We start from the raw sequence: 12,985 nt of genomic DNA, 5'->3' as shown, positions 1-12,985 counted from the left end.
TACTGGAATAAACTCCTCGCAAAGCTAGAAGTATACCAATAGAAGCTAACAATGCCGAGAATAATATCCAGTATCAGAGGGGACCTAAGATCAGCCCATTCAATAAGCTTTTCCCCGATACTTTTGCGTCATTAGTTAACTAATTTCTTAGCCGAGCAGTACTCGACGGTTATCCAAGAGAGTGCTTACTAGGCCAGTGCCGCCAAAGGGCTAGATGATACGACCAACCATGCTATGGACGGCCGTAAGCCGTTAAAAATAGCATAGGAAATCCCTTTGGCCATGAAATCGTTCATCCTTTGCATCAAGGCTTAGTCATAGGGTAGAAGGGGCTCATCCTTGAAAACCTGCTATTCATTCTCGGCAATTAACATAGTGACTACAATTCATTAGCCCGCAAGGCAAGTATAATCGTGTAAATATGGAGAACAAACTATAGATTGCTTTGCAAGCGTCGAACCTAGCGGCCATTATGCGAGCCAGGGAGCTCCCAACATCACCGCCCTGTGCCACATACCCAGACTCGAACCCTAAATGAATCATCAGTTAATATAAAGTCTCGGCTGCATGGTTATATGTGAGTTCAATCCCAAGGGGCGCAGTCGATGTCCCAAATCCTTGGATCGAGGGAACGATTACATAATAGGGCAAGTCCTCCGGTATGTACCTTTGGGCCAGTAGATACATAACGGGCAAATACTCGAAGAAGCCACCCGGCCAACTATGCATACAAAGGACAGGAAGCGCACCCTCTTTGCAAGAGAACAGGGCAGCAAAGTGAAGATTCATAGGACCACCTTCGGCATGGTCAAGCGTAACTTGGAAGTTTGGCACAGAGTTAAGGTGGGCTTTCCGAAAGCTGGGTCAACCATTTTGAAGCAAGGGAGATAAATAAAAGGGGCTTAAGTTATCAGGACTTGGAGCGCCTGGGTGCTTGTCTTGCTGGGATGGATGACGGTGGATTTGTCGATGCCAGTCCCGGAAAGGGCCCACGGCCCTCTATATATGCTGTACAGGGAGTGAGTGGTAATAAACCAAGCTCGCACGGTGTGTGAAGCTACGGGAGAGATCGTCTCTTGAGTCATTCCGACTCCGTGCTCCTCGTCCGTCGTTCGGCCGAAAATGGGCCTTGCTGATTAACTCCAAGCCCATATTTCGACCCAAGCGAGTGGTCCGACATTGCTGGCGGCGGTATGTCTTTGTGAAGAAGTCGTTACTCGTCAATCTCGCTCTACACTGCACCACAAAAGCAGCCGAGTCCGTGGTATTTGCACACCAACGTCCTCCCAAGCGAGTTTGCCGGAACAAATCCCACGACAGTCTCCTCCATAATGAATGTTATTATGCGTCTTTTCCTTTTCATAGGCCTCTCCGTAGCCGACAATCTACTATTTGATGAGTGGAAGCACGGTCGAGTTCAATTAGACCAGGTCAATTTGCATTTCCGCTATGCAGTGTGACGTCTAGAGTTTTCCAAGGGAATAAACCGGGCGTGCTGGGTTTACTGTTGGCAGAGAGTCTCGGCGTTGCTGTGCAATGGGGGAATTACGTCTTAGTAATGGGTTAAGAAGGTCTTGAAGGTAATTGAAGTCTGTTGATAGCTTGAGGGCTAAGTATCTATCTAAGGTGTAATGATTGTTATATATATATAAGGGGCCTCGTACTTGTAGAAGTGAGGTCTGAGTGAGGGCCTCGTACTTGTAGAAGTGAGGTCTGAGTGAGGGCCTCGTACTTGTAGAAGTGAGGTCTGAGTGAGGGCCTCGTACTTGTAGAAGTGAGGTCTCTTATGGTTGGTGCGTTTAGGAAGGGAAAATGTGGGGAATGAAATGATACGTGATAGGGGACATGTTAGGCCGTAATATGTAGGCTCTGGCCCGCCGCTTTTACTTATCCACGGCAACCCGCAGCGATCTTCGGGCTTAGTTAACCTATTAAGGGCCAGGCTATAACCATAATAAAGAATAGATCTTAAATATAATATAATATTATAACCTAATATTAATATAATAGCCTAATTAAATTTCTATAGTAATAAAAGAGTTATATTTAGCTATATTATTATAAAAGTCTAACCTTTTATAGGTATTTTAATTACTTTAATTTCTATATAAGAAATAAGAGAATTATCTATTTTTTTATCTTTTTAAGCTATAATCTCTTAATATTATAGCTTTAAACTTAATACCTATAAAAATAATTATTAATTAATTATATAATATTACTATTAAGTATAAGAATTAATATCTTGTTTTTATTTCTTTTAAAGCTTAAAAATAAATAATATTAAAGAAAATATAAAGTTATTATTAATTTATAATATTAATATAATAATTAGGCTTTATAAATAATAAGCCTTTCTTAATAATAATAATTATATTAAGTTAATTATTTTAGGCACTAAGGTATTTCTTATAGTATTAAAGCACTTAGGAGTATCTAAGGCACTTAGGCGCTTTATATAGCGCTATTAATTATTAAAGCTATATAAGCTTTAAACCCTTATAATTCTAAAGCTTAAAAATTACCCCTTTATCGCGGCTATAAGGAGTAATATAAGCTAAGTTAATAGCCTATTAGAGCTAATTATAATATTAAAGCTAATAGAAGGATAATAATAAAATAAAAAAATTAAGGGAGAGAATTAAGGTTTTTAAGTTATTAAGTCATAAGAGTAACTTAAAGGGAAGGAAAAAGGTTTTAATTATAAAGATAAAAAGGTTTAGGTAGTGGCTACTAGGGTGAGTTAATAGGAGTATAGGCTTAGTTAGAGCTTAAATATAATATCTCGGCGAATTGCTAAATGGTTAGCGCATATATTATCTTTGAACACAATGGGCAACCCGCAGCACAGCGTGAGTTTGACTACCGATACCCTTCTAACCCTAAATAACTCACTCAAAGTTGACCTGGCGACTGGTTGGACCGCTGTTGGCATAACATTACACCGTTATCGCTCCAGATAATCGTGGCAGCGGTGAATCAGGTCTCCCGAGAGACGGCCTTTACGATGCGGCGTCACGGGCGTCGGACATTGAAGGTCTCCTGTCATACTTGGGCTAAATTCAAACCCTCATACTAGTCCATGATAAGGGATCCAGTGCAGCCATTGCCCTGGCCGCCTCCAAGCCATTCTTGCTTCCCGCCGTCGTTGTGTCCGAGTACATGCTTCCTGGCTTTGGTTATGAGGAAGCAAGTTATCCGCAGCATTCATGGGATTTGAATTCCAATTGGCACCTGTCTCTCTTTGCTGTTATGGATAGTGCAGAGTTCCTGATGCGTGGGCGGGAACGTGAGTTTCTTTCTTGGTACTTTTGGCACGGGAGTTTCGTTGGAGCCCAGGCCATACCGGATGATATTTTGGACCGTTATACTACGACTATCCGGAAGCCCGGCTTTCTGCGAGCACTGATAGGACCGTTCTCGGCGTTATCCCTCAGCACCGACGCAAACTTTTTCCGGTCGAAGCTGCGTGCCAACGAGGGTGGTAGTGCGCTACCAATGCCGCTTTTGGCAATCGGCGGCGAGGCCAGCATGGCCCCTCGGGATGTTTTGCAACAAATTTGGGGCCCAGTTTCAGCGGAACTAGACATTGATGTAGCGCCAAAAGCCGGTCACTGGATACCTGATGAGAACCCTACCTGGCTAGCTCAACGCACATTGAGGTTCTTTAGGGAGTCTGCCCCTACTCTTCAGTCAGTGGATCTGTCATGGTTAGATGATGTTGAATAGGGGCGTGTGCTGTACTTTGGTCATGGAAAGCAAGGTTAATGGCTTATGGACTACATTGGAATACGAGCAAGTAGGCTTGGGTGTGGGAAACTGCCCATTAGCTGGAAATGAAATCTACCATGATGCAAAACCTGTCGCTTCTTTACCCATACCACGCAAGATCTCGAGTTTCTAAACCTCTAGCACTCAGATCCCCGACTGCTGAATGTCGACGAGCTCGACACCATGCGTAATGAGTGTTGCGTCTCTAAAGAGTCTGTTGATGCCTCAGCCTTTCCGGCAAGATACACGCTTCTCAAGCAATCCAACAACTTGAAATTCATATCTTCTCGGGGATTATTGAAGAGCTTGGCATATAGGGTTCAACCGTCTCGATACGTGTGACCTCTACTATCACCGCCATTTCTGGGAATTCCCCAAGATCGTCTGACACTCCAGGGCGTTTCATTACGGGCATTGCCTATTGCAATTACCACTCAGCCACCGGGGTCTCTTCGCACTCCGTCTCGGCACAACATTTCATCACCAATTTGTCAGCCATGCATTAGAGCACTGTTCTTTCACGGTTGGCCATACACTGTGGACCTGTCATTATCACCGAATACAGCTAGCTTTAGGAGCCAGCAAGGCCCCCTACCGAAAGTCCTTCTCAGCCATGGTTTCCCTATAAGTGATTCCATAGCAACACACAAGAAGCTGGCGTATTGTTCATCTCTTCTCCTGTCTCTCTATTACTCATACAAAGACTATTACCAGTCGCCCACGGTCTCACCAAGCTCGTACACAACCAAAGCAGAGGCACTTATCCATCACTCACGTACCTTGACCTTTGACAATTTTGTGTCCCTCAAGACAACTTACTATGTCAGACCTCTTACGAGAATTGACCGTTGGCCAACTGATCCGCCTTCTTCCCGGCCACGCGTACCTCTTGTTCCCCGAAGAGAAATCAGACTTTCGATGTCCACCCGAATATCTCATCACCGAGCCCGCGCCATTTATCTCTCCAGATACGAAGGACGACTGCCAGATAGATCCTAGTGAACGGCTACACGACTCTATAAGTGCAGCTGGTGCACTTGGTACAGCTCCAACAAGCGTTGACGAATCAACCTCGCCGCAAAATGTCCAGTCATTGCAGACAAATCCAACCAGCCCCATTGAAGAGGCAGAGATCCGTACTTTGCGGAATGAATCACTCGAAGATGAAGCTATGCCGACCCGCAGCGGTGCTGGAGCGAACGATAAGATCGTGGTGGGTTGGTATGGTAAAGATGATCCGGAAAACCCGCAGAACTGGTCGCGAGGAAACGAACACTGGTCGTCTGTCTGATCTATGTCTACAGCTTGGCTATCTACACCGGCTCCGCCATAATCACCCCAGCTGGCCCCTACATCGAGGAAGAGATGGGAGTGTCTGCAAACGCTGCGTCTCTCACTCTGTCCATGTACGTCCTCGGCTATGGTGTTGGGCCATTGCTCTTCTCGCCTCCTTCCGAAATCTCTGCCTTGGGGCGCAATCCCCCGTACATGGTCAGCATGGGATTATTTGTCATTCTCTCGATCCCCGCCGCGATGGTCAATAACCTGCCCGGGCTAGCAGTTCTTCGCTTTCTCCAAGGCTTCATGGGCAGCCCCTGTCTAGCAACTGGAGGAGCTACTCTTGGTGATATCTTTTCGATGGCTAAGCTGCCTTATTTCCTCGCAGGCTGGGCCGGCTTTGCAACTACCGGTCCGCCTCTGGGATCAATCATCAGTGGCTTCTCCGTCCCTGCCAAAAACTGGCATTGGTCGATGTGGGAACTCCTCTGGTTTGCAGCGCCCGTGTATGTTGCGATGCTTGTCCTCCTCCCCGAAACGTCGCCGTCTACGATCCTTCATCGACGAGCGATCTGACTAAGGAAGTTGACCGGTAACAAGAATATCGCATCTCAATCGGAGATCGACCAGCACAACATGACGTTTCGCGAAGTTGTTGTCTACTCTTTATGGCGACCAACTCAAATCAACGCCCTTGACCCGGCCGTACTGTTCACGAGCGTCTATAGTGGATTGCTCTATGGCGTCTTCTATACATTCTTTGAGGTATTCCCTCTGGTTTACGCGGGAGGTAATCCTGGCACCCAGACCCATGGTTACGGGATGAATGCTGGCGAACTCGGTTTGATTTTCTTGGCCAACGTTGTTGGGGTCGGTCTTGGGGTCATCTTCTGCTCCCTTTACTTGTACTTTGTTTATGAACCCGAGATACGTCAACATGGCCCCGGGGAGCCCGAGAGACGACTCTTACCAGCCTTGACAGCAAGCTTTCTTTTCCCGATCGGATTGTTCATCTTCGCCTGGACGGGATATACTTAACCCTTGTTCCCACCATTGGCGTGACCATCACGAATATCGGTGGGTTCATTCGCAGCTGATGTACTCTGATGCTAACGAATTCCTGCTCAGGTAGTTACACACTATTTCAATGTCTTCTGTTCTACCTTACATTGAACTACCCCCAGTACGCCGCGTCACAGTTTGCCGCCAACGACTTTGCTCGGTCCTCCATCGCAGCGGGCGCTATCCACTTCTCTTGGCCTTTGTTTCATAATCTAGGAGTAGAGCGAGGCGTATCTCTACTCGCAGGATTGACTGTTAGGGGTGCTCTTGGTATCTTTGGCTTGTGGTTTTTTTTTTTGGCTCAGCATTAAGGGCCAGGTCAAGGTTCACCGCTAAATAAACAACGAGGTCAGGGAGATTCCACTAGGGTGGCACAGCTGGAGTGGTCTTCCAACGCGTCGATAATGACCTCACCGGGTTCTTTCACCTGGTCGAGGAAACCGGCTCATACGGCATTAGGTTTTGACTCTGTCATATTAATAGCTGTATCTTTTGCTGTTGTGGTCGGCGGCCTCTCGCGGACTCGTCATGGGAGACAGTAATAAAGCCGGTTGATGTAGCGCGAGGGATTCTATCAATAGCATGGAATAAGTAGCATTAAAACTCATCTAATGAAGAAGAGACCAGTCTCCTCGCGGCGTTCCCATAGTCGCGACCTTTCTCTCTCTAATGAACCATTTTCCTGCCCCTCATTGAGATACTTGACTAGTTGATTATTATATTTAGCCTCCGCATAAAAGTGCTTTCCGTCCAAGAAGTGGATAGCTCGATAGGAAGCCATAGCCTTCGCTGTTGTACTAGTCGACAGTTTGATGATTTGTGTCGCCAAAGCATGCTGCGTTTGCAAGTGCCTAATAGCCTTTTCAATCCTTTCCGCATACTTTCGTCTTCCTCTTGTCGAACCCAAAGGCTGCGGGTAATCCACGTCGCAGTCTTTAGTAAAACATTGGTCTATGAGAGACCAGTTCTTGCTATCGAAAACTACGCAGTTCGAGGCGATTGCATTTCTGATCAACTCGTGATCTGACACCGATTTCATGACGATCCAAACCGTCAGCCTTCAATCGTACGGCCTACGACCGGTGTTAGGTATACGAGAGGCCATATACACTTTCGGGCGTAGTAAATGCTCCTAACTCCGGACGCTGCTCAGAAGGTGCATGTCCTGGTTCGGCATCTCTTGTTACGCCGAATGGGAAAGCATTGGGCGACCTGGTATGATTAATTAGCGTAGTTGCCTCGGGAAACATAACGTCAAATCTTCCGTCGAGTCTTCCGCTAAGTTCGGTTCCGTTGTGCGTTCAATCTTCCGCCCAATTCCCGCTATACCCAAATAGGTTGGGGCTCTAACCTACCGTACGTCACCAAAGAAGCCACGCGATGCTGTAGGACGTCAGGGCATCTGGAAGGAACTATAAAAGGATCATGTTCAGGTACTACTTTACCTATGCATCAAAACTGCATTCATTCGACTCGGTTCTTCTTGATCAAATTGTGATTCAACTCGCCCATCTCAACCATCTTCTTGTCTGCCATGGCTCCCTCATTCGATCAGACTACTCGCGCCAGCGAGTTGGTATCTTACTATTCTAGCCAAATCAGGGGCAAGACCATCCTTATTACTGGCGTTTCTCCTGGGAGCTTGGGCGAAAGCTTTGTGAAGGAGGTGGCCAAGGGCAAACCTGCAGCCTTCATCCTCGCTGGTCGTTCCCCAAACAAATTCCAGCAGCTCGTTGATTCCCTTGCGAAAGAACATCCCAGCATCGCAGTCAAGTCACTCGCCTTAGACTTGACATCGCTCACCAAAGTCCGGGAAGCTGCCGAGGCCGTCAATTCATGGTCGGATATACCATCCATCGACGTGCTCGTGAACAACGCCGGGATCATGGCTGTCCCATACCGTCTGACCGAAGATGGTTTTGAAAGTCAGCTTCAAACGAATCATCTTGGCCATTTCCTCTTCACCAATTTGATCTTGGACAAGATCCTATCCTCTAGGCAACCCCGCATTGTCATCGTCACCAGCATGGGACATCGGCAAGGCCACATCCGATGGGGTGACTACAACTTCAGCAAGGGAGAGTTGTATGACAAATGGGCTGCGTACGGACAGTCGAAGTCCGCAAATGCATTGACGGCTCTCGCACTGGCCGAAAAGCTCGGCTCGAAGGGGCTTCTCTCGTTCAGCGTGTGTCCCGGCTCCGTCGGGACAAACCTCGCCGCCCACGAGGCACATGATATGGACACTTTCGTGAAGGACTTCCAGGCCGCTGATGCTCGAGTCGGCACGTCGTGGATGTTCAGATCCCCTTTCTACAAGGATCTGGACCAAGGGGCTGCCACCCACGTATTTGCGGCATTTGATCAGGGCATTGCGAAGCACAACGGCGCGTACTTGAACCATTCTCGAGTCGCTGACCCCTATGCGGAGGAAGTCTGGCCATGGGTACAGAGTAAGGTCTCGGCCGATATGATGTGGACGCTTAGCGAAAAGCTTGTGGGCCAGGAGTTCAAGTATTAGGGTATACGATTGGTGGTGGCTTCTCATCGGCATACGGTAGGAGGCATGTGGTGGCTTCATTGTGTTGATAACTGTATTTCTCTTTCTGGGCTTCCTTGTTCTGCTTTTGGGTATGTAATGAGGTTGAAAAACTTGAATATAGTAGGAGATCGATGAAGAAACAAATGGTCACGGGAAGGGAGAGAAATTACCTGAGCGTCCTTCATAAGACCGAAGTAAAGCAATGCCCTATCGTCAAATCTTATCACTGTTTTAAAGAGTGTAAAAGTAACTGCATACAAGATCAGATTTGCATACAGTACAGTACTGCATTGGGCTTTGATGCTGTCATGTAGCAGAAGACTTCTACCTAGCTGCGTTATGAAAGGTAAAATCTCTTAGTGGGTATTCAACTGCTCTAACCTCGATACGAATAAAAAGAGAATTAGGTTTATCGTCAATAGGCCATCACCGGCCGCCCTCGGTATAAGTCTCCATGAATTTTAACCGGGAGGCAGATATAGTAACAACAAGACGTATAGTGCATCACGACGATGCGAGAGGCAAGCGCATGAAGCACGTCCATCGCAATGATTTCCAACTCGGCTAAGTTCATCACCGAAATCTCAAGGAACGACAATGAACGGTCCATTGTAACCAGTGCATAACGTCGGACACCCCACAACCGACCTCCCCCTACAACCGACCACCCTTTTACACCAAAAAAGCCGATTTTTAGACCTTTATAAATAATTAATAAAAATAGCTAAGATTATGTAATAGGTAGATAAAATTATATAAAAAATAAATCTATATAGTAAAAATAGTTTTATTTATTACTTTCTAGCTTTAAATTAATTAGAATTTTTTAAAGCTTTTTATATAGAAATTTTAATTTATTAATAAAACTTCTAATATAAAGGTAAAATTATAAATAAGATTTTAATTAAATCTAGTAAAAATTAAAGATCTTAAGATTATTTCTATTTATTTTTTCACTTTATTATATAATAAGATATTTAAGATTCTCTTATAATTTATACTTAGATTTCTTTAAACTTAATTATTAAGCTTATATAAGTAATTTAAAATATAAAAACTTTATTTTATATTATTAAGTAGCTAATAAAGCTAAAATTCAAAAGATACCTTTAATATTATTTTTCTTTAATTTATTATAGAATTTTAAAGTTTACTAGTAATTCCTATATAAATAATTTTTCTAAACTTAAAATAATCTTAATAAATTAAACAGATTTTTTAAAAAACCTTTAAAAAACCTTTAAAAAATATTTTATTATTCTTTATAATATTCTAGATTTTTATTATTTCATATCCTTTTTATAGTTATTTTAGTTATTTAATTATAAATACCTAAAAATCGGCTTTTTTAGTATAAAAGGGTGGTCGGTTCTACTGGGCGGTCGGTTATGGGGTGTCCGACGTTAAAGTGTACTATCTATCTTTGACAGGCGGAGCAAAACGCTAGTAGGTGTAATAACAATGGGTCAGGGTACATGATGTTTTCCAGCCACCATTCGGGCAAATAAATGAAACCGAGTGGATGACCTTTTTGCCTAATGCGGTAATCATGACACGGGCCGGTGAAACCTTTGACTAATAACTTTGGAAAAATCTTCCGCCAAAACTTCCGCCATGGTCTCCGCCACTTCCCCTCAACATTTCTTTCTACATCCCTCCCTCCCTACGACTCTCCGATCTACGTCTCCTCTAGCTAGTTCCGGCTGTCTGGGGATTACCAGCCACATACGACTCGGTCATACCGGCACGTGAGTCTTCAACCCCGCTCACCGCTCCCATCAACTCCCATCAATGATCCTCCATATCCAACATCCCCAGAAGTCTTCCGCCGAATTTCCCGCATTGTCCACCAGACGATAATGTCATCTCTTCCGCTGAGTGAAAGAAAAGCCTGCCTCGGGTGTGCAAGGGCGAAAAGGACATGCGACAAACAAATGCCAAATTGCCAAAGATGTGCTGAGAGAAACCTCGATTGTCGATATCCGACGACCCGGAGATACTGCCGTGCTCCTCCTCCGGCATCTGTGCGACAAGACAGGGTCAGTACAGCGAACGCTCTCATCCCGTATGCGGGCCATGTGCAATCGCAAGCCTCTAGAAGGCGAGCCGACTCCGACAACACGGCAACAGGCCATGGCATATCGGATCCGCCAACGGCACATTCTCCGACAGCCGCCACGGTCACCCACAGGCTCTGGTTCCTGGAATTGGAGACCTGGGCAATTCGCAATACCGGTACAAGCACATGCCGCTTCAATCCTGGGCCTATCCGTGTTTCCCTGGGCCACAAAAGCTGGACGTCAAGCCTCGAGGATTGGTTACGGCAGTGGGTCGAAGAAGGCTGTAATCCATTCATTCACAAGCAGCTTTACTTGGACACAGGCCTGCCACAATGCCTCCAGGAGGCCTGGACAACGCTCACTGCTTACTTCGCCAAGACGACTCTTAACGAGCATATAGTCATGAAGATCATCGAAGACCGTGCCGACAGGCTTCTGCAAACACAAATTTACCATGATGACTCTTTGATGGCGGTCCCTGGCCTTGGGACTATCGAACACCTAGCTCGAGTTCAGGCCCTCTTTATATACGAATATCTTCGTCTTTATGATGGCTCCATACGCCAGCGGGCTCTAGCGGAAAGCAGCATCCAAACCCTGCTGACATGGTGCGCGCAGCTTTGGCAATCGGCCACTTTGGATGCGGATCGCGAGATGCAACTTTTTCGCAGCCCAGAGCCGAACAGGCTTGATGCCACGGGTGAACTGGCAACCTTTCCACACTGGAGAGCATGGGTTCTTAGTGAAAGTGTACGGCGCACATGGCTTGTTTGCCATAGCACATTGGCAGCGTACTTCAGAGAAAGAGATGGCTGGAATGAATGCACCGGAGAGATCAAGTTTACAGCCTCACAGGGCTTATGGGATGCAACTTCATCGGGATCATGGGCAGAGCTGGCTTGTGGAAGAGAACCTCTGTTTGTCAGAAGTTTGCATGTCGATGAGCTTTTAACAACTGCTGTGCCCACAGAAGTCGACAGCTTCTCGACAGCCTTCATGTCTCTTTTGATGGGGAGGGAAAAGTTAGACAGCTGGGCCGCAAGCCCGCCATGTATCGATGGCACGGCTATGAGCCTGGGGGCCGACTTTCCCTCTGCGTAGCAGTAACCGGGATACCCTGTCTTGATGATGGGCGCACCCTCAGCCCTTGAAGTTTGAAGCCAAACGAGGCAATGAGGACCTAACTCGCTCTTCATGTCGTAATCCAACCACTTGGCATCTTCTAAACTCAGTAGGTTGAGACTGACAGTCTCCTGATGGTGGGACCTGGGACCGGAACCTCGGTCGTTAACATGCGCCCCCTTGAAACCGGCATCGATTCCATAATGTCCTCGAGGTACTTGTCACTTTTTCCACTCAACCTCTTGGTGTGTATTAGCCCAGGTACTCGTATTTAATACCGGCTTAGGGCTTTTCAGCATACGCTGACCATCGGGGGCAGACATTACCTCCTCGGCGATGGGAACAGACATTTGCAGGAGAGTGGATTTGTTACCGGGGTCAAAACTGCCGCGGAACTTTCACTCGACCCCGCCAGCTAATCAGTTTTCCGCCAATATTCCGCTAATGTTCCGCCAACGTTCGTTACTCGGCATTGGCGTTCAGTATTGAGACTCAAGCCACTGAAGCATGGGTGGTCAAACAGGTGAGAAAACCATCATTAAAGCCGAAATAGCATCTGATGTGACGGGGCAGCTTGAATTCCTGTGGACTAGGGTATGTTTGATGTTAGGCCTCTGGAGCTGCGGAACGTAGGATTTCAGATATGTAGTTCCAAGAGATTACCCGTTGGCTCATGTGGGTCTATCGACCTAGGCGAGCCAACCTAGCAAGCTAGGTTGGCCACAAAATTGTGATACGGCCACAAAATTGTGATACATTGTGGGGCCTTGATTTCCCCCTTGAAAAGCCGCCTTTTTCGGTCTCTCAGTTTTGGAAGCCATCCAGAGTGATTTATGAAGGTATAAAAGAGCAAGTTAAAGCTATTAGCGATGTCTAAAGTGATAATATTAATGATATTAATAATATTGATAATAGCTATAATAGAAGCCGCCGCCTAAGCCTCTAAGGCCGCTGCCTTCCTAGACGATTCCTTATATAAATTTAGCTATGAGAGCGTCTTTTTAGCCCTCCGGGCTAGCTTCTTATGCGGCCCTTGCTCATATGATGATTCTCGTGATCCTTTGTATCCCTAATATATGGTATTAAGGCCGTATCGGGCATGGCGTGGAGGGGGGTTTAGGTGGCAAAGATGGCAGCCGCGGCGATGAGG

At 46.2% G+C, this 12,985-nt stretch overlaps 4 protein-coding genes across 4 annotated transcripts; all 4 read left to right on the top strand.

Annotated features, from left to right (window-relative positions):
- Window positions 1-3,072: 3,072 nt before the first annotated feature.
- NECHADRAFT_18964 (uncharacterized protein) lies at window positions 3,073-3,666 on the top strand (the record flags this gene model as incomplete). The annotated part of the gene is made up of 1 exon (XM_003039428.1): window positions 3,073-3,666. A coding segment is annotated over one exon (594 nt), but the record flags the coding sequence as incomplete, so codon positions are not given.
- A 925-nt stretch (window positions 3,667-4,591) lies between these two features.
- Window positions 4,592-6,422, top strand: NECHADRAFT_98344 (uncharacterized protein; the record flags this gene model as incomplete). The annotated part of the gene is made up of 5 exons (XM_003039427.1): window positions 4,592-4,988; window positions 5,024-5,594; window positions 5,631-5,980; window positions 6,036-6,126; window positions 6,182-6,422. 5 exons carry the CDS (start codon window positions 4,592-4,594, stop codon window positions 6,420-6,422), a joined length of 1,650 nt encoding a protein of 549 aa, XP_003039473.1.
- Window positions 6,423-7,645: 1,223 nt separating this feature from the next.
- NECHADRAFT_56120 (uncharacterized protein) lies at window positions 7,646-8,632 on the top strand (the record flags this gene model as incomplete). Its single annotated transcript, XM_003039426.1, has 1 exon — window positions 7,646-8,632. One exon carries the CDS (start codon window positions 7,646-7,648, stop codon window positions 8,630-8,632), a length of 987 nt encoding a protein of 328 aa, XP_003039472.1.
- Window positions 8,633-10,512: 1,880 nt separating this feature from the next.
- On the top strand, window positions 10,513-11,814 carry NECHADRAFT_56119 (uncharacterized protein; the record flags this gene model as incomplete). The annotated part of the gene is made up of 1 exon (XM_003039425.1): window positions 10,513-11,814. The coding sequence occupies one exon, from the start codon at window positions 10,513-10,515 to the stop codon at window positions 11,812-11,814; it is 1,302 nt and encodes a 433-aa protein (XP_003039471.1).
- Window positions 11,815-12,985: the final 1,171 nt, after the last annotated feature.

The sequence above is a fragment of the Fusarium vanettenii genome, assembly GCF_000151355.1.
Source record: "Fusarium vanettenii 77-13-4 unplaced genomic scaffold NECHAsca_102_unmapped, whole genome shotgun sequence".
Taxonomy (NCBI): domain Eukaryota; kingdom Fungi; phylum Ascomycota; class Sordariomycetes; order Hypocreales; family Nectriaceae; genus Fusarium; species Fusarium vanettenii.
The sequence above is the reverse complement of the archived record's forward strand: the minus strand, read 5'-3'. Positions and strand labels throughout refer to the sequence as shown.